At 40.3% G+C, this 21352-nt stretch overlaps 1 protein-coding gene across 5 annotated transcripts in view; it reads left to right on the top strand.

Moving 5' to 3' along the window:
- The window catches only part of NTNG1 (netrin G1), a 369164-nt gene extending 352783 nt beyond the window's left edge, over positions 1-16381 (top strand). For all 5 annotated transcript variants that reach the window (XM_010830949.1, XM_010830950.1, XM_010830951.1 and 2 more), the window contains one exon: positions 15129-16381. In XM_010830949.1, coding sequence (XP_010829251.1) covers positions 15129-15361 — 233 coding nt within the window. In that variant the 3' untranslated portion in view covers positions 15362-16381. The remainder of the gene's footprint in view (positions 1-15128) is intronic.
- Positions 16382-21352: the final 4971 nt, after the last annotated feature.

Raw genomic sequence — 21352 nt, 5'->3', positions numbered from 1 at the left:
TTGCTGTCCAAGGGACTCTCTCAAGTGTCTTCTCCAGCATCACAGTTGGAAACCATCAGCTCTTTGGTACTTAGCCTTCTTTATGGTCCAACTCTCAGATCCGTACATGACTACTGGAAAAGATAGTGAATAGATTAGCCAGGAGTAGTAAGTTCACAGTGAGAGTGAAAGCAGACAATGCGGATATTCTGATTTCCTCACGTTGTGGGGGTCCTGACTTCAGAATTATCCATTCAGCAGCCATAGAAGATTGTGAGTGACAACCCAACCTGGCCATAGCCCTTCTCTGCAACTTGATTTGGGGGACAGAGAGTAAACACCATGGGAAAGTATTCTAGAAGAAGAAATGAAACAATGGGTATGGAATATGTGAATTTTTTTTTGTAAATTTCACTTGTTCGTTCACTCAAAAGTACTCATACTCAATGGATATTGTAAATATCCTCAAAGATTGCATCAAAAAAATCCTCAAAGATTGCACAAAATCTTTGAGGCATGCACAAAATCAAAAAAAGGATTTGGATAAGTCAAAATCCTTATCTTCACAGAACGTATATCCTGTAGTAACTCTTTAAAAAGCAAAGTGAAGTCACTCAGTCATGTCCAACTCTTTGCGACCCCATGAACTGTAGCCCACCAGGCTCCCCCATCCCTGGAATTCTCCAGGCAAGAACACTGGAGTGGGTTGCCATTTCCTTCTCCAATGCATGAAAGTGAAAAGTGAAAGGGAAGTCGCTCAGTCATGTCCGACTCTAGCGACCCCATGGACTGCAGCCTTCCAGGCTCCTCCTTCCATGGGATTTTCCAGGCAAGAGTACTGGAGTGGGGTGCCATTGCCTTCTCCGCTTGGTATGCCTTACTCTGCTTCAAAGAGAAGCGCTAACATCTTTTCACTGTACTTTAAATAATGTTCACAGCCTCCCAGTTGTATCTAAACCAATTTATATTTTTTTTTCTTCCGTCTGCTGGATCTGAGAGCCCCAGAAGGCATAGCTTCTACACATTGCTTGCTAGCCTCTTGATTTCTGTCTAACCAGCTCTCTTCTCTCCTGAGATATAACAGCCTTGCTCTTCTTAGGGAAAGCCGTAAAACGCCCTTCTGCATACTTGCAATGACTTCATTTCCTTTTCAGATCATCTACTATATGGATTTATTCTCATTCCTGCACCTTTTTTTCTTAATCAACTATGAAAGGATTCTTTTGGATGTTAAGAAAAGACCCTGAGTACCTCTTTCTAATTCTTCATGTTTGAAATTTAGTTTTAGTAAAAGTTGTGTTGCCTAGAATTACTTAATGTTACTCGTGAGCTGGTCTAGCATCCCTGTCTTTATGTAAACACTTTCTTTAATAGAATTTTTGTCTGTTTTCCTCTTCATTAAAGAAAACGAAATAAATTGCAATTATTTTTTCATGTAAGAAGAGGAGTGAAAGATGATATTTTTCAAATCAATGAGTATTTAAGCACCAAAGAAGCTAGAAATTATTAATGATGAAAGTGAACTAGAGGACACAACAGCGTCCACTTTGTGAAATTACATTATCTAATGAGATGCAAATACATGAACCTATAAAAATAAACCCTATTTCTGTGGCTCTTCTGGTTTGTCTTTTTGTTGTAGGACTTTGAGCAGTGCCTGGCACTTAAAAAGCACTTAATAATTGCATTGAATGATCTCTCGTGCTCATAACAGCCCTGTGAAATGGCCTCTGTTACAGATTTTTAAAAATAGAATTTTTTCTTTTTTAATTCAGATTGGAGAGCCACAAGTGGTGATGTCAGTATTTGAACTTAGACTTCTGGACAACATCACAGTACACAATTAAGGGCTAGATTTTATAGTTCAAATTTTGAGTGTCTCAAGAATTTATCAATGGGGGAAGATGATGTAAGTTGCAATGTGAGGTGTGACTTTATTGAAAAGGTATGCTTATGACTTGTCCATAATTGTAACCCCATTGTCCTTTCCTAACCTCACTAATGTATTTTAGATCACTTAAATGCCTGGTCCCCAGTGCAATAGCGAGTGCATTTTTGAAAATTAGCAGTCATTTTTGTTTGGTTCCAGCATCCCTAAATGACTCATGTCATCATTTTGCACATTCTCTTGATTCCATAATGTTGTTTTCCTCACCTTGAATTTATCGACATTAATTCATTTTGCTTTGACATTGGCATTAGCAGGAAAATGGCTTTGTTTCATCCTGACATTATAATATCACCTCCCAAGACTTGGTCTGACATTGTCAGGAGGTGATTATGGTGACAGCAAGGCCACAGAAGACAAAAGTGAATTATAGTGATTCCCAGGGGGGGAAAAATCATTAAGAAAAGTTACTGCTATGTGATTTTAGTAGCTATTTTTCATACTTAAATATCCCTGCTGTTTAAAAATCCTAAGAGGGCTTAGACCATATTTAGAACACTCCTGCCAAGTATATATAGGAAAAATTAAGTCTCTAAGGAGACATTTGGCTATAGCTCGACAAACAGGAAACTCAGATTATATTTTAGCTTTACAAAGTGCTCAAAGGCATTGAAATTCTGTCTCAAAAGAAAAAAAAAAGCCATGCATGTGAATTAATGACACAATTATCTCCTTTCAGCCACAGATACTTGAATTTCTTAATGCTGAAAATCAAAAGCCTGTAGTACAGCTCTTCCTTCCTACTCAGAATGTGAAATGTCTTACAGCTCTGTCTTCAGCTCTGAATGGGGCTATGTGGATTGTCTTATAATTCTCAAGGAACTCCAGGTCTTCGTTCTTGCATTTTCCTATGTGCTATGATGGTCTCTCACCTCCACCCCAGGCCCACGTAGAACAGCTCCATCCGGATTTTCCTCTAGCCTGTGTTCCAAATGTAACTAGTCACCTTCTGATGAAAAGAAACATGTCACTAAGTTCCATCCTTGTCATGTTTCTTTGCCTTCACATTACCCACAATGCCAAAATTATAATGAGAGGTAATGTGTTTTGACTAATGAAAAATGAAAGGAGTGCTTCTAATTTCTTAACTCATCTGCCTACCCTTGCTTCTTCCCCTCTCTCCCACCCTTCCCAAGGTGTATAGTGTATTATTAAAGGAAGAAACCCAGAACTAGTCACCATTCTCTTCCAGCTAATGCTCTCCATTATGGATTCATGTATGAGAAGCCCTGACAAATCATAACATACAAGCTGACCTGAAATGTCAGAGCTGACCAGCAGTTTTTCTACATGTTCCTAGTTAACTTTTCCCCATTCTCTGCAAAATATCTCCCCCTTCCCTTAACCCTAGAGCATGAGTTAACCCCAGCTCTACTCTGCCTCACATGCTCAGCAGAAGCTTTACCTCCCACTTTGTGGAAACTAAAATGTTCCTTCTTCTTCCCATTTTCCAACCTATCTATCTAGTAAGTGGATATCCTTACTATCTATCCACCTATATTGATTTCAGTCTACTAGTAATATGTTTGTATTCACCACTCAGAAGAAGGCAGGGAATAAAACACAACTTCTGTTTACTTGCTTAATAAATATTTATTTGGCATTTATTTCTGCCAGAGACAAGGCTGAATATTTGTGATACAGCCACAACGAACAGGTCATATATGTGGTGTAGACATGTACAAGTGTAACAGATATGAGTCTCCCACAAGTTCAAGCAGCATGAAATACATTTTCTTTGGGTTAAATCTGACCATGAGCCCCTCTACTGAGAAGGTGGTGGAGATCGATTAAAGTCATCACTGTTGTTTGATCTTCAAGTGTAAAAATGTCCCCTCACGTTCCATTAGTCTGCACTAGTTCAAATGAGATGGCCCTTGGGCTACAGATGACTTTAGCTCAGGAGACCCTGCTGGTTCCATTCATACCTGAAGCTATGCAGCCTTCTGCAAGACAAGGAATCCTTGTGTGTAAGTCTCTCTTACAATTATAGGATTGTGTAGGAACTCTTGCCTTTTGTGAGATAATTTTTGTAGACATTTAAGATAATTGGTAGTTTGACTAGGAATATATATTAATAACATATGGATATGTGGCAAATATGGTCACATGATTCATTTATTGAAATTACCTTTATTATCTCAGTAAAAGATACTTTTATTTTCTCAAGTAACAGTTCTTTTTGTTAACAGATGATAAAGAATCTGTCTGCAATGCAGGAGACTTGGGTTTAATCCCTGAGTCAGGAAGATTCCCCTGGAGAAGGGAGTGGCTCCCCAATCCAGTATTCTTGCCTGGAGAATCTCCATGGACAAAGGAGCCTGGTGGGCTATAGTCCATGGGGTCACAAAGAGTCGGACATGACCAGTGACTAACATTTTCAATATTTTCCAAGGACTCTATATTTAGTCCAGGCAATTTGGAAAGAGTAAAATGTGTAAAGATGAAAATCAAAGTTATTAAAATCAATTGCACTCCTACCAGCCAGAGATAAACATTGGTCACATTTTGGTAGAATCTGTCTCAGCACATTCTCTTAAGTTTTTATTACATAAGGTACTTGGAGAGGTACATGTCTATACTTATGGGATTCATGCTGGATAAATATTTGTACTTTCTCTTTTGACATAATGCCATGTACTTTGAAATGATGGTTTATACCCTGGTGTATGTTGCCATTGTGTGTGACTGTGCCTCCCAATGAATGCCATCTTTCACCTTGGGCGAAAAGAGTAGAGGTTGCACATTTTTATTAAACTAGACAAGTGCATTTTCTGATACCCAATGAGAAACTCTGTGATTTCTCAGCACCGTTTTTATGAGCATCTTGCCTGCGTCTGTGTCTGAGATGTTGACCTAAATAGGATTTCAATACATCATTAATGATCGCTTTAGGAAAGGTGACCAGCCTTTGGCTTGTGGGATTCTCAGTGAATTAATTATATCTCAATATCAGCAAAGGTTTTTTGTTTTTTTTTTCCAGGTTGCAACAGCTAAAACCTTGGAGGTGTTTGGGCAGTACCTCTAGCTCCTGCATTCAAGTCACCTGTTATCTCATTCATGCTAGCTGAGTTACCATATACTGCAGACGTAGGCCTCTTCGAATGAACATGGCTTTCTTATGATGTTTTGAGTAGCATTTCCTTTGACTGGACAAGAGCAAGTGTCACTGCCATAATCAGTGCTTTGATGTTAGATGAATAAGTATAGAATGCTTGCTCTGTAACGTCAGAACCTGCTGCACTTGATTACCCAGACGTGTCTGACCACTTGCTGACAGCTCCACATTGTTCGCTACAGCCCCTTTAGCTCTGCTCCCTGCCCTCATTACCGTGAAACAAAGTGGGCTGGCTGCTGTCACATGGGGATTATGCCACCAGCGTCACTGTCCCTGATGAAAAAAGGCTGACGGAAATGTAGGCTGAGAGCAGGAAAGCAAGGATGTTTCCACTTGATGGCTCCCAGGTTCCAGTCTGTACAGACACTGCCTCACCATTGCAGGGGCAAAAGATTGGCCAAGTGGCAGTATTACCCTTGCTCTTCTGAAAACACAGCTTATGCACTCTGATTGGCACAGGAGAATGCGCACTGAATGCAAGTATATAAAGTCACCTTTGAGAAAACAGGCACTGCCTGTCCACACTGACCTTGCAAGTACACAGCAGTTGAATTAAAATATTCAATAGCTGCGTGTTTGACCCCATGCTGTCTCAAGATTCATGCCCTCAGAGGACAGACACAGATGCTGTCTTTGAAAGAGTACAACATCTACTTCCTTTTCACTTCAAGTACCTTGAACTGGATAGGTAGTGATTAATTCATTCTTCTGGCAGATATAGAAATAAGCACCTCACTCTTCCACTCTGAGCTTCTAGCATTAAGGGAAACTGGGAAGGTATTGAACATTAACAAAGTATACTAAGGTTTTATGTTTTTTAAAGCACCATCACATAATTCATCTTGAGGCTCCCAACAACTGTGAGGTCGATGAGTAGGACAAGTGTTATTATCCTTGCCTTAGAAGTGCGGAAAGAGAGGCACAAAGAGGTTAAATGATTTCCCCAAGTTCACACAGCCCATTAACCACAGAGACCAGACTTGAATCACAAGTTCTTCACCTAATTCTCTTCATACCACCTCATGCTTTTTAGTGATGAGGAAAAAACTCTCTCTCTTCCATGGGACACGAGCAGGCCAAACCGATCAAGCCAGTCACCCGAGTCATCACCAGGGCTCACAATATTGGAGAAGTCCAACTGTCATCATGTATCTGATGAAAAAGAGGAGGAATTCCTCACTCTTTGCCTTTTAAAATGATAGGCTTTCCATGAGAAATATTCATGCAACTCATAAAGCTCAAAAGGACTGTAGAAATGTCTACTTCAAACTCTTTCCCTAACTTCATAGCTGCCACTAGACTGTAAGCTCCGCAGAAGCAGCTGCACGGTCCATCTGGCTCACACTGTGTGTCCATCATCTGGAACAGTGCCTGGTTGGATGATGGATGGATGTCACTAAGTGGTTTTGTGATAATGTTGAAAGCCTTACTGCAAAGTGATGACTAGTCAGATCTAGAACTCAGGGTTTATGACTCTTAATCAGCGTTGTTATCACTAAACCATATCCCCAGTCATGGCCAGCCATAAGTAAGAACAGATAGAAAAAATGTACCTAGAGTTCCCCCGAAAGGCCATTAGACACCAGTCTATAGAGTTTCTTCTACACACCAGGAGCTAATCTGTAGATTCAGTTTTACATCTCACATCTCAAAACTTAGTAAAACAGCCACCAAGGCTGAATAGATGGGTTATTATTACAGCCCTTCATCTCCCTGCCGCAGGCTCTCAAATGCCTCAATCAGAGCTGTGTGTTGCACGCATACCTTTGTTATTAGCCTGTTTGGTGGAGGTTGTTCACTTTTCCACGTTTCTTTGAAAAGGACAGAAACAATTTGGAATATCTTTCCTTCAGCACTCCTAGGCTTGTTTCAGGTGGTGAAGGTAGAGGTCACTTTATTAATAAAACCATCAAGGAAGGCTGTCATGGTAACACATTGCCTTGATTCCTTGAAGTGCAGGAGACAAAGCCAGAAAGAGAAACTTTCAAGTCTATAAATACAGGCCCAGCATTGCTCAAGCCTAGCAGCTTACCGACAGGGCAAACCTAAATGTATATAGCTTTGAACAAGACCCAAACAGAAAAAAGAAAACTTCCCTTTGGTAATGTAATGGGTCATCGTGACCATAATGGAGTAAGTGACCCTTCAAGTCACAAAAGAAATGAAGAATAGAATGAGTAGCGATTCTAAGTCCTGGCTGGTGCCCTCTTTGCACATTGGGGTTCCCTCTAAGTCTGCTTTTCCATCCCTTCCAGAAATGATGAATAGAGGAAAAAGGAATCAAAGTCTTATCATTCAAATTTTGATGATAGTTTGCAGTTTAGAAAGGGGAAAAGTGGATGACAAGAAAGAAACCTACAGAAAGCAAGTTAAAAGGATCAGATGATTTAGTCACATCCCTGTGACTCTCGTGATCCAAGATAAAATAAAAATAAGAGGAAGTGAAAGAGGAGGGAGGAAATGCTGTCTGTGCCTATTCTTTCACTGTGAAAATTCTGAGTGTTTTTATAAACTCATAGCAATTAGTTTATGTAGGAGCTTATGTATTAGTTTCTTCCTCCCTGTAGTCATTCACAGGTGGGACTGATAGAGATATTTTCTGTGAGCCAAAGATATATTAATAGCTTCATGTTCATTACCTGGGAGAAGGCAATGGCACCCCACTCCAGTACTCTTGCCTGGAAAATCCCATGGATGGAGGAGCGTGGTGGGCTGCAGTCCATGGGGTCGATGAGGGTCGGACACGACTGAGCGACTTCACTTTCACTTTTCACTTTCATGCATTAGAGAAGGAAATGGCAACCCACTCCCGTGTTCTTGCCTGGAGAATCCCAGGGTCAGGGGAGCCTGGTGGGCTTCCGTCTATGGGGTCGCACAGAGTCGGACACGACTGAAGCGACTTAGCAGCAGCAGCAGTTCATTACCTGGGAGGCAGGGTCCCCATTATGTATAACTTAAGCTTATAGGCACATCCCTTTGGTGATTAATTTGTAATAGAATACAGTATTTGGCTTGCTTATCAGAGCTAATAGAACACCTTGCTGTCTTTAGCCTTTCTATCAGGATTCCACCTTTCATCTTTTAGCCATATAACTCTGGGTCTAACATTAATACTATAACCTTATCTATCAAGGGCCAAAGATTGTCTTGGTTTGAAAGCATTCCTAATATTGAAACATCACGGGATTATAGGTTAGATGGTGTGGTATTCAGTTAAGTTCAGTTCAGTCGCTCAGTCGTGTCCAACTCTTTGCGACCCCATGAATTGCAGCACTCCAGGCCTCCCTGTCCATCACCAACTCCCGGAGTTCACCCAAACTCATGTCCATCGGTGATGAGTCAGTGATGTATTGGACACACCATCATGAATTTATTTCTATCAATAGTAAAATGATCCTTCAGAATATAGTCAAACTGTTATCAAAGTAGTATTAGCTTTTTCTGTATCTAAGGATTTATGTTTTATCATAATAATAATTGTGCCTGCATGCATGCTCAGTTGCTTAGTCATGTCTGACTCTGCGACCCTATGGACTGTAGCTTGCCAGGCTTCTCTGTCCATGGGATTCTTCAGGAAAGAATACTGGAGTGGGTTGCTATTTCCTCCTCCAGGGGATCTTCCCAGCCCAGGGATCCAACCTGTGTCTCTTGCGTGTCCTGCACTGGCAGGCAGATTCTTTACCACCTAGCCACCTAGGAGGCCCTAATAATTGTATCTAGCAAATAACAATTTCTTCCAATACTAAATCAAGTTTTATGTGAGAGATTTAAAAATGAACCTTCACTATTTATAGAGGTAGCACATTCTTAGTTTGTCAATAGCAATGAAGAAAAAAAAATCAGGACATGCTTGACATAAATATTTAACAAAATAAGGTCAGCGTTTTCAGTTTGCGGCAAATTCACACAGAAGGGTACCAAATAAAGAAATGATAACTGCAAAGTGCTTGTTGGGTAGAAATCCCATTTGGATTTTTAATCTGCAGTGATATGCAAGATGAAATGGAGATAATGCCAGGGTTTTGTAAATGCTTATCCTCTTGGCAGTTCCATCAACCGGTGGTCAATGCCTGAAACTGTCACCAAGTCCACGCTCATATTGCTTGCCACACAACAAGCCAATAATCGAGAGGAGTTGCTGGGACAAGGAAGAGAGATTTTATTCAGAAAGACAGCAGACTGAAAAATTGGTGGACTTGTGCCCCAAAGAACCATCTTGCCTGTTTAGAATTCAGGCTTCTTTTATACTAAAAGGGGAGAGAGTAATGTCAAACATCTCCTGGTTCTGGTCAGCCTCCAGAGGTGATATGTTAGCCTCTTCCTCCCTGCAGTGATTCACAGGTGGGCCTGGTGGGGATGTTCTCTGTGAGATAAAGATATTTTATTAATAGCTTGATGCTCATTACCTGCGAGGCAGGGTTCTCAGAGATGGGCCATTATGTATCACTTAAGCTTATAGGCAACATCCCTTTGGGTGATTAATTTGTAAGAGAATACAAAAGGTTCTTTGTTATTACAAAACCTTGTGTTGAAAGGAATTCAGAAGGTTAGTGCAAGAGAATGCCATGATTAAGTAGCTATGTTTTCTACACAGAGAAAGAGGAAATGAGAGCATATGCAACATATTTGCCATTCCCAACCTAAACCTGTGATATTTTTGGTATTCTATGTATGGGCTGATTTGTTTTTGGAGCTCTGCTAGAATGCGGTGGCACTCTAGAAGATGTGAAATTTAATGTTGTCAACAAGAGCTCCACCCAGTGTGATATGAAAACAGATCAGTTGGTCAATACAAATGAAAACCAGAGGATCTACAGAAGTTATTTATATTGTCTTAAGGAGCATGGAAAGCATTGCACACTGTGCAGTTCTTCCGACTGTTCCCTTCTGTGTGAAAAGCAGTCATCTATAAATTTGGAGACCTGTAGTTCTAGAGCTACCCTTAATTGTTTTCAATTTCCTCATTTAGAGCTTGTCTAGATAGTTTTTGAACCACAAGCTTTGATTTCTATCAGAGCAAGGTATAGAACAAATTACATGACAAGAGTGATTTTGGTTCCTCTTTAATTGTAAGCGATATTAAGTGGTCTGTCTTAGATATTCGTGTCTGTATTTAACTCCCCCAGGAAGATAATCTGCTCATACTTCACTTTTGAGTTCTACAGTCTTAATTCCTATGGTTCTGCACCTGAAAGCTCGCTCTCTCGAATCTAAAATCACCAAGGAGTCTTCATTTTCCTTCCCCCAATGTATATAAGGACAGCTGCCCATCCTCATTGCTGTGGCCGATAACCTGATCCAGACCTTCAACATTTTATCACCAACAGTAATTGAGGGTAATTATTTGTTTGGGTGGGAGAGGGGGCTACCCTGTTTATGGAAGGATATTTAGTAGCATCTCTACCCACGAGATGCCAGTACCATGCCCTCCCCAAAGATGTGACACCCAAACACATCTCTAGATGTTGTCAGATGTCCCGTGGGGCGGGGGGGAAATCATCCACTGTTGAAAGCTACTACTTTAGACTGACAACCAAAGACCTCTATTAAACGTTAATGCCTCAAATTCCTCCAATCCTTTTTCTAATTATTCTAAAATCCCTTCTGTCAGATTCAATCAAGAGCACGCAGGGCTTACTTTGCATATTTCCTTTGCCCAGCTCAAAGTGCCCTTCCTCTCATTCTCTTCCAGTCTATTCCTAGATCCAGCTAACCACAGCAGGAAGACTGCTGTGATTAATTTTATAACCTCATATCATCACTGCGTTTTGTTGAAATCTTTTTTTCTCAGCATCATTCCTGGTTTTTCTTTCTTTGCCTATGGCTTAAATGCGGATACTCTTCAAGGTTCTATTTGCAGTTTTCCTTTCAACTTAATCTATATTCTAGCAGATGAGGTCTTCTATTCCTTTCTCTTCACTATTTGTAACAATGACCACCATCACCCCTGTTCCAAATCTGTATCTCCAGGAAGAACTACCTCCTGAACTGTTAACTAGTTTTTTCCAACTAATAACAAGACCCCTGCAGAAGAGCCTGTGATCTCTCGAAGTCAACAGATAAAAAAAAGAGAGAGAGTTTATTTTCTTCCCTAACCAAACCCTGCCTCCAGTCTTTTCTTAATAAATTACATTATGATGTATCCAAATGTCAAAAATAGGAACCTCAGACTTTCTCTTACCTATTTCAAATAACCTGCCTCCAAATATGTTCTTCCTTCCTCCTCCCCACTGCTCTAACCCAGACCAAGCCTTTTCTGTTGAAATATCTGGTCACCTTGCCTCCAGCCTGTCCTTTCTCAGGCCTAGCCTCACCTTTCCCCCCTTTAAATCACCACCCTGCCCATAGGTCTTTGACAGCTTCCCATTGCTTATTATCTAAACTCTGTAGCATGTTACCCAGAATCTTCATCATTCACCAACATTTTCCATGTGTCTCTCAGGCTCCAGTCAGAAAAGTGAACCCATACTACATATTTCAATAGAGAGAATTTACTAAAGGAAATGGTTAAACAGGTGCTTTAGAATTTAGACATGAGAAGAGGACACTGAAATAACTCAGAAATTGTTAATTGTGTGAGCAGGGAGCAGTAGAAGAGGATGGGCTTATGAGAAGCTAACAGTTCGGAGGAGAGACCCCACAGATGTGGGACCCATGCCTCTTAGGAGGTAATGCCTAGCTGCTACTATTAACCCCTGAAATGTTAGGCAGGAGCCCCTTGGAGCTGGGGCTCACACCTCTAGAAAAGGAATGCTGCCAGGCTGGGGCAGAAACCTCTAAGGGTGAGACTGAAACTGGTTCTGAAAAGGCTGAGCCCCAGAACAAACTGCTGCTGTTGGGATGTGGGGCCATTGCTGGGACAATCCTCTTAGGAAGAGCCCTGAATCAGGGAAAGGGAAATCTCTGCTTCCTTCCTCCTGCCTTCTCTGTTCTCTCTAGTGCACCCTGTTGGTGGAAACCAGGAGACAACTTGCAGGGTTTCAGCCTCAACAGCAGAAGAAAGGTGGATTCAGACTTGAGTGACAGATGCTTAACAGCCAGCACAAAGTATTTTCACATCTTCTTGCCTTTACTGATAGAGTTTCCCCAACCATAATGTTTTTCTACCAGTATTTGCCTGATGCATGCCATTGTTCAAATACAATCTCCTTTCTATATTCTTCACAAATCTTCCCCCAGATAATTACTTACACCAGCATTTGAGTTCCCCTAGCAGTTTGCTTCCATTATAGTTTTTTTTCATATTGTATCATAATTATTTCTGTATATGTTCATTTGTTTGTTTTCTGCAAAAGTGTGAGCTCCTTTAGGGCAGATAGAGTTACAACCATACAGTGGTAGATTTAGCAACACATCTGACACACAACAGATGCTGACTGAGCTGGACAGAACTGATAAAAGTATTTTAGTGAAATGTACATTATATCATTTCTTGTATATATATTTTATTTTCCAAACCAGATTTAAACTTTGTAAGAGCAGAGATCATGCTATTTCTTCTATTTTTTCATGGTGTTTAGTACAGGGTTTTATATGCTGAAGAAGAGCTTAATGATATTTGTTAACTACTTAGTTTATTCATTAGGCACCACAAATTTGGTTTAAAATGACATGAGGATGGAGCATAAGTTTATGAATAGCAGGTAAGATTTGTAGTTAGGTTTAGATGTGCTTCTAACATGTGATTCCGACAGAGAGATCTGTGCATATGGTAAAGCTCTGTTTTTGTTGAATACCACAAACAAGAGACCAAATGAAATGTGTCTTAAAGTAAATTCTAAAGTAATTAAATATATTCCAGGTTCCATTTTTTCTCCTTATCACTTATAGAAAACATATTACTCCAATTAATGTGATTATTAATCCTGGGTTTCATCTGGTCCTTGAGTATTTATTAAATTTCTCACAATCATCAACATCAACTAGTAGATTATTTAAATGTAGGAAAGGTATTGAATTTTAACTTAATCATCAGATTCTTGAAAAAAAAGAAACCTCTGTTCAACAACTGATTTACATTCAGGTCCAAGAAGAAGAAAAATAGCTTTTTTTTTTCTTACAGGGAGTGATATTTAATTAACTATTGATTTCTTCTCAATTATTCAAGGCAAGCAATTATCAATATTGATGGAAACAATATTTCCCTATGTGTAGTGCCCAAATGAAAGGAAATATCCCATTCAGCAATCTGCTGCCTGGAACAAGAAATGCTGAGAATCTTTAACTTTAAATGGAAACAGTTATTTGGATCTGTTTATTCTATGTTGCCCCAATTAAACAGATAGTTCCTGAAACGTAAGCAAAACAAAATTCTGAAACCCTATGTATGCTTTCCAAATTAACAACCAAAAAAAAAAAAAAGTGGGGTTTTGTCAGTTTTGACCATGAGTTTAACCACTCTAGTCTTGTAGATTTTGCCTCAGAGCTACAGATCTTGACTTTTTTTTTTAAACCAAGGCTCATAAAATACTATAATTTGGGTCTAATATTTATGGTTTCTAAGTCACCCGATGAGAAGTAGCTTACATAATCATTAGAACCCTTGAAACACTACCTTGTATATCAATATTGTGAGCCTGAAGGATTTAGTAGGCCTTAATAGTCACTTCTAACATTTACAGATAGCACGTGGGGGTACACTTGAAAATTATACCAATCCATATGATAGAGGTCTCCAAGGAATTGTTGTGAAAGGTGGGAAGATAGGGCCCTATTTAGGGCACATTTTTATTAACTCCTGAGCATCCACCACCATCTTCTTTCAGCTCATTTGCACACAGAGTATTAGCATGTTTACATTTAAGAAGCTTCTTTTGCCAGTGATGTAACTATTGAACATGATTAATGGACAAGGCAATATTCTCTATTGAATTATTACTGGAAGAAGAGGGTTATTTTTTTTAAATACTTTACACTTGATAGTATGAATATGCGTGTGCGTGTGTGTTAAATTGGGGAAATTTGACTATGACATTTTTTAAAGATGAAGAATGTTATAATTTATAAGAAGCTACTTTTTCTGCTCTGCGCCACCCCCCTCCCCATTCCAGAGTGGTTCCATATAGTAAGTGCTTAAGTGGCATATGTTGCTGGGAAGTGTTCTTAGCTCTTTTCCTCTTTGGTGTTGTTTTCATTTCCCTGTGTTCTATTTATCATTCTGCTAAATCAGTGAAACCTTGATTATCTAAAGGAACAGGAGACATGGAATAATAAGGAAAACTTGATCTTTGAAGAAATAAATTATTAGAGATGCAAGTTACATGACAGGGACTGTGAATGAATTTTAGTATCTGAAATTGCTTGCTTTATTTATTCAAACTGATTTTATTAATTGATGGACATAGTGAAATTTTGATAATCAGGGTTTCACCATTGCATTTATTATTATCCCTGGAAATCAAGGTAACCTTGGATTCTACTTCCTATATTTACAAAGCGATAAATATCCTAATAGGCTATTAGGCACAAATGCAGTGCTCTTCCTCACACTCCTCCCATGAAAAGCTTTCTCTCCTCGGATCTGGCTGCCACCTTGCCTGGAGCATGCTGCCTGCCCCCTGCCCCACCCTCCCTCCTCATGCTTGCCGCTGGCTCCCGACTTCCTGCATGCAGCGCTGGAATCACCCACAGAGAGAATGGCCCACCCCTTAGAAGTTCTTGGTCTTTCTAGCAGTACTGCTTTGCATTTTAATTCCATTCATCTGGCTCCAAAGCCCTGCATTCTTGTATGAGGCACTACCCTTGAACAGCCCTGGAGGTCACAACAGGTCCCAGTTCCGTGAAGAGAAGATACTGCCAAACCCGGAGTATCACATTTCTTTGTACTTGATAGTCTGAAATGGACAATGATAATATCCAAGATTGCAGCAAAAAATAAATCTATATGAAAAGGATTAATATGATCAAAACAAAGGCAGCAAACTACATTTGTTTGGAAATCGGAGTCACATGCTTAGTTTGCGGAGGGGAGGGGGGAGCACAAGATCGATAGAGATTTTTTTTTTAAGCTGAAAACATGATGTACCAGATAAACTTAAATTGATTCTGCTTCTCCTCCCCGCGCCCCCCTCCCTCGTTCTGCAGCGAATGTCTGCGACAACGAGCTCCTGCACTGCCAGAACGGAGGGACGTGCCACAACAACGTGCGCTGCCTGTGCCCAGCCGCGTACACGGGCATCCTGTGCGAGAAGCTGCGGTGCGAGGAGGCGGGCAGCTGCGGCCCCGACTCCGGCCAGGGCGCGCCCCCGCGCGGCTCCCCCGCGCTGCTGTCGCTGCTGGCCGCTCTGCTGGGGACAGCCGGCCCCCTGGGCATCTAGGCGGCGCACCCAGCCACCAGACGGGCCGTGCTCTGGGGAAGCAAACACAGCCCCAGCATTTGCTACTAACATAGGAAACCCGCTCTCAGACACCCCCACTCAAACACAGTGTACAAAGAAGGCCTAACTGAACTAAGCCATATTTATCAGCCGTGGACAGCACACCTGAGTCAAGACTGTTAATTTCTGACTCCCAGAGGAGTTGGCAGCTGTTGATATTATCACTGCGAATCACATTGCCAGCTGCAGAGCTTACCACCCATCGGAAAGGCTGTGACAGCCCCCCAAAAGGAAAGAACAACAACAACAACAAATCAACCAACCTAAAAACATTTGCTACTGGCACGTGGTGTGCCCCAGCACCACCTGGCCCTGTGTGTGGACCAACCAAATAGAAGCATCCTTTGCTGGCAGTGCTTGGTGGGTCTAAGGAAGTCTGTTACAAGCTGCCATATTGGCCTGCTTCAGCCCCTGAACCCCCTTCCAACCTGTGCTTTAGTGAACCGTTGCTCTGTAACCCTTGTTGGTTGAAATATTTCTTTGTCTGATGTGAGTAATGCACACGTGTAACAGCCCCCTCCAAAAGCTCCAGCCAGTCATACCCTGTGTATCTTAGCAGCACTGAGTCATCCCAGTGCCAGCACACATCCACTGTCCCCAAGAGTGGCTACAGGAAAAAAGAAAGTGTATCTATCCTTTTGTATTCAAATGAAGTTATTTTTCTTGGAATACTGTAATATGTAGATTTTTTGTATTCTTGGCAATTTGTGTTACCAGACAATCTGTTAATGTATCTAATTCGAATCAGCAAAGACTGACATTTATTTTGTCCTCCTTCCCTTCTGTTTTGTTTCATTGTGCAGAGATTTCTCTGTAAGGGCAACAAACTTGCTGGCATCAAAGAATATCAGTTTACATATATTAACAAGTGTAATAAGATTCCACCAAAGGACATTCTAAGTGTTTTCTTGTTGCTTTAACACTAGAAGATTTAAAGAATAAAAATTCCTGCATAAACGATTTCAGGAATTCGTATTGCAATTTCTTAAGATGAAAGGAGCAGCCACCGAGCAGTTTCACACTCACTTTACTGATTCCTATGTGGACCGAATACACTCAGCTGACGAATTTAGTACCCAGGAAGATGGATTGATGTTCTTTAGCTTGGACAACTTCTGCAAAATATGAGACTATTTCCACTTGGGAAAAATTATAACAGCAAAAAAAAAAAAAAATCTAAGTGATTGCCAAGATTATGCCAAAGCCTGTTGGCAGAGTACTAAGAGACTTTTATTTTTAAGTCATGCTATTTTCACAGATTGATGTGATCATGTGACTCTAGAGATGCTGATCTATGTATCTTTCCAATTACAGTGTTTACATGGAGTATCATAAGAGAAAACCTGGGGAACCAGGAAAGTCGCAGGGAAATTGAGTGATTAGCAATTTGACTTTGAATATATTCAGACTAAGTATTTATAGGAAATATCAAAATACCCAGCAGCAACTAGACATAACTGCTGTTCTTGAGAATAAAGTTTGTTTTAAGTACCGCCCAAGGTGTAATAAATTCTTGTTTCTGCCTTTTATTAGGCCAATTACTGTGCAAGACAGCAAGGTGGGGAGAGGAGGGAAGAACCAGTGCAAAGTTCCAAAGTGACTAAAGCAGTGTGTATTCCATTCCCACCACACTGTTGTCCTACAGGTTACAAATGTGTTAGCGACAGCATCTCCTGGAGTCAAAAACAATTATCAGCCCAAGCCAGAGTCTGAAGGACAGTGAAGTCCTGCATGACTTGGTAGAGCAATAATCTATGATGGTGTTAGGTTGGACGCCTACTTCCAGTCTGAATTCTTCACCCTGCCACTGCTTCTTGCTGAACCGGGGGAGGGGGATGTCTTCTGATAAATATCCTTGGTGAAAACTAGATGAAGGAACAGCATGTCTTATTGGTTTTGTTCCCAGAAAAGCCAATTCAAAGAAGGCAATAAAAGGTAAACAGGTAATGCCTGTGCTGCCTGCCACCCCACGTCTAAGTCGATTGAATGTTTGTTATTCAAACCCACAGTCTCTTTTGATGTAAGAAATAAGGAAAGATGGAAATAAATTAGAGCTCTGGCTTAGTGCCGGAGTGGCCAGCCAGAAATTGGAGATTTACATTAGAAGCATAAACAGCAAATTGTATTTCAAGCTCACCAAAGACTACACGTGAATATGCCGATAACATACAGAGTTTGAGATTACTTATAATGAGGTGGATTTCTAATATTAAAAATGAAGTTTAAGTTGTCTTATAGTTTATTAGCACAAACCAAAGGCAGACTATGTTATTTCCAGCAGTGATGCACTTTATCATTATCCACTCATGGCTTTGTCACCTGCTCAGGAATCAGACTGAACATTTCAATACACAGTTTTCCAAAAGCTAATTCTAAAATTTAATGAAGGCCTGATCTAAATCAATTCATCTGCATTTTATCTTTATGAAGCGATAAGAATCTAAATTGATGAGGAATATATTGCATTCAGTGTATTTAGATATAGTTTTCTGAATTTCCTGAAGTGATGTGATCTGCTTTTAATAAATTCACTTTTAGGTATATAACAAATGGAAATGAAATGTTCTTTTTAATCTGGATTCTCAAATTCTTCTAAAGAGTATATTACTTTGATGAAACCCCAACTCGGTGGATTTTATTTATCTGCTGTTTTCTAGCATTCTTGCAAAGCTGGTTCCATCTACAATGTTATGCCTAAGGACAGAATTGGGGTAAAAAGTGGGAACTAAGTTGTTTACATATTTAAGGCCCTAATTCTTGCTTTGTCTTTACTTGGATTAACCTTTAGGGTTGGTTAATATAGTGTTATATATGAGTTGGTCAACTTTACTACAAAGTGCAAACACAATTTCTTCCATCAACTCCTTTGATGAATATAAAATTTCAAAGAAATCTTTGTCCCGAGGTTCCACTATATAGAAAGGGCCTCCCTGGTGGCTTAGATGGTAAAGAATCTGCCTGCAATGCAGGAGACCCAGGTTCGATCCTTAGGTTGGGAATATCCCCTGGAGAAGGGAATGGCTACCCATTCCAGTATTCTTACCTGGAGAATTTCATGGACAGAGGAGCCTTGCAGGCTACAGTGCATGGGGTTGCAAAGAGTCGGACACGACTGAGCAATTAACATTTCTTCACTTTTCAAATATATAAAGTGTTGGTATTTATGGGAAAGGAATTAGACTGCCCTGTAATGATGTAGGAGTGATTGGTTTCTGACCCTGTACACAGCCTAGAGGGGGAGTTTCAGTCCTAGAAGAGGGGGCACTTACTTAGTGGGGCCCATTCTGACTCTCCTCCCACTTTGTCTTCATAGCCAGGAACCTAGAATTCCCTACCTATGTGTCCTCCACCCACTTTTAGGGTGTATACACTTCTTCTGGGGTCTAAACTCCTGAAGGCAAGCAGCATCATGAGTGTACATCCTCGAGTACAAGAGGAGGCAAAGAGTGAATATGTATTATAGATAGATTAGTGACTTGGGCCTAGGAGTTATACTGGGGAATCCACACATGATTGAGAAGATGCTCCTTGTAGTGAAAACCAGAGCTCAGGGATAGAAAAGAAGGGACTAAGGGGTGGGAGAGAGAGAGTAGGGTATCTCAGGGTGTCGGTCTGGTACAGAACTCTGAGCAGCCTGAATATTCCAGACCTATACCTGGGTTTCCAGTTGTTATGACAGTATTCATGTTAAAGCAACAGAATGGAACGTAGGGTTAAGTAACACTATGTTAGCTTGATGTGTAATTTTTAAATATTTAGAAATATGGTATGTGGGCTTCCATCGGTACTTTTGTCCAGCCCCTGCCTAGTGGGTCTGCCTAGAGATGAACACTGCATGAGGTGCCCTTGAGTCAGATGACCAAGTTAGCACGAATCATTCACCCAGGTACAGGTTGGGAGAAGGCATGTGTGTAAAGTCACTTCAGTTGTGCCTGACTCTTTGCAACCCTATGGACTGTAGTCTGCCAGGCTCCTCTGTCCATGGGATTCTCTAGTCAAGAATACTAGACTGGGTTGCCATGCCCTCCTCCAGTGGATCTTTCCGACCCGGACATCGAACCGGAATCTCCTGCTTTGGCAGGCAGGCTCTTTACCACTAGCACCACCTGGGAAGCCAATGGAGAAGGCATACTGGTCACAGTTCAATTCCTATAGTTAATGCTCCACTTCCCTTTTTCTCCAACCTGTGGTCTTGTTGAATGTAGGAAGGTTTGGATGGACTAGGGGCAGCTGTGAGGAAACCTTGAAATTTTTTGTCTCATCATCTTCACACTTTGCCATCAATTATCCAGTATTACTGGGAAGTAAGGACCCCATATTCTGAGATGGGATGCTCTGTGCTATGTGGGAAATGGGTTGTTGCCCATCACCTGTTGTTAAATACTAGATATGATACTTATTTAACAGTTTATCTGCTCACAGGGTTACATAGAATGTGTGGGAACTTTGAACTACCTGTTCTATATCCTTGTTATGCACTGAATTCTGTTCATGTACAATTTAAAGCTTTAGCTTCAGAAATCTGAACTAGAATTTCATACCCACTGTTTCAAATCTCAGCCCTTATCAGTAAGGATGGCAATGGTGGCAGAACCTAAGCTGCATCTGAGAACAATCTGAATAAGTGAGTAAAACTCTAGGATTCATTTTTCAGAAAGTCTAATTGGACAGCCATAATGGCATATAGGAATGAGAAATATAGATAAGGAACACCCCTTGAGTTTGGATCCAAATGTGTGGTTGTGAACAATTCTTTCTTTGCCTCAGGAAATCAGGACTAGATTCTAATCAATTTTCTTTCCAAGAAATATCAAATGTCCATTTGGCACAAATATTCTGACAGTTCTGATCATTTCCGTGTGGAAGAGTTTTTCACTTTTATCTTACTTTCACTATTTTACACTAAAAATAGTTTTTCTCTTTAATTACCAAAAAATTTGCCAGTGAATTCTCAGCATAAACTGTATATAAGCATAATATGATGTCAGAAAGAATTAAGAATGCCAACTATCATACTTTGGATTGTTACCAACAATCTTGGGAACATGAAGAATTTTTACTCTTCAACACCTGGTAAGGTGTGACTCACACATGTTACCGTCTTCATCTTGCATCTGAAGAATAAAATAACTAAGCAATAGGCATATCCCTTGTATAAATAATGTTATTACATTTAACTAGAAAGGAGAAAATAACATCTGTGAAAAACTTACATTAATCTTGAAAAATGCAGTTATTTAAGATCCATTATGGCAGAAAAATTTCTAACCCCAACACATTTTTAGAATAGGTTCTGAAACAAGTCTACCAAGAAGACAAATGATTTTTAAGTTGTTTAGACTACAATTGAGCATTTAACAAATGCTGGAATCCCCTCTCTGCCTTCTCTCATCACCCAAGAGCTCTTTTTAATTGATGATTGAATTAAAATGGAGTAGTAACATTTCAAATTATGTGATGTTTTTATTAACCTGGAATGATAGCTGGTAAAATGGGCCATTATTCTGCAAGACCTAATTATGTTAACACTAAAGATCTAGCTAGGCTGACTGGAGCAAACTGCAGAGAATTGGAAGTAAAAATATTGTTATTTTCTTAACCTGGTCTCATTTTTTTCAGAGGCATTGCTTTTAAATATTATTTAATTAGTGAACTTTGAATTCTGTGGATAAAAGGACCTGACTGAAAAAGAGAAAAAAATAATTATTATCCCTCCTACATCTGTTGGAATAGATGTGAAAATTCCTGCGTGGTGAGAATGTGTCAAGTTATGTTAAAGACATAGTGTACCGTGGTGTGTCTCCTCCAGGAGCCCTGCCCTGATGACACCGCATTGCAGCTTTGCTCTTACTGGGGTAAGTCATTCTAATCTAATAAAAGAAGGAAAATGGCAGAAAATCACACACCTGAAGTCCTGTTAAGAATAGGTGA

Source organism: Bison bison, unplaced genomic scaffold (genome assembly GCF_000754665.1).
Source record: "Bison bison bison isolate TAMUID 2011002044 unplaced genomic scaffold, Bison_UMD1.0 scf7180017864519, whole genome shotgun sequence".
Lineage (NCBI taxonomy): Eukaryota > Metazoa > Chordata > Mammalia > Artiodactyla > Bovidae > Bison > Bison bison.
Note: the sequence above shows the minus strand (reverse complement) of the source record. Positions and strands in the feature narration are given on the sequence as shown.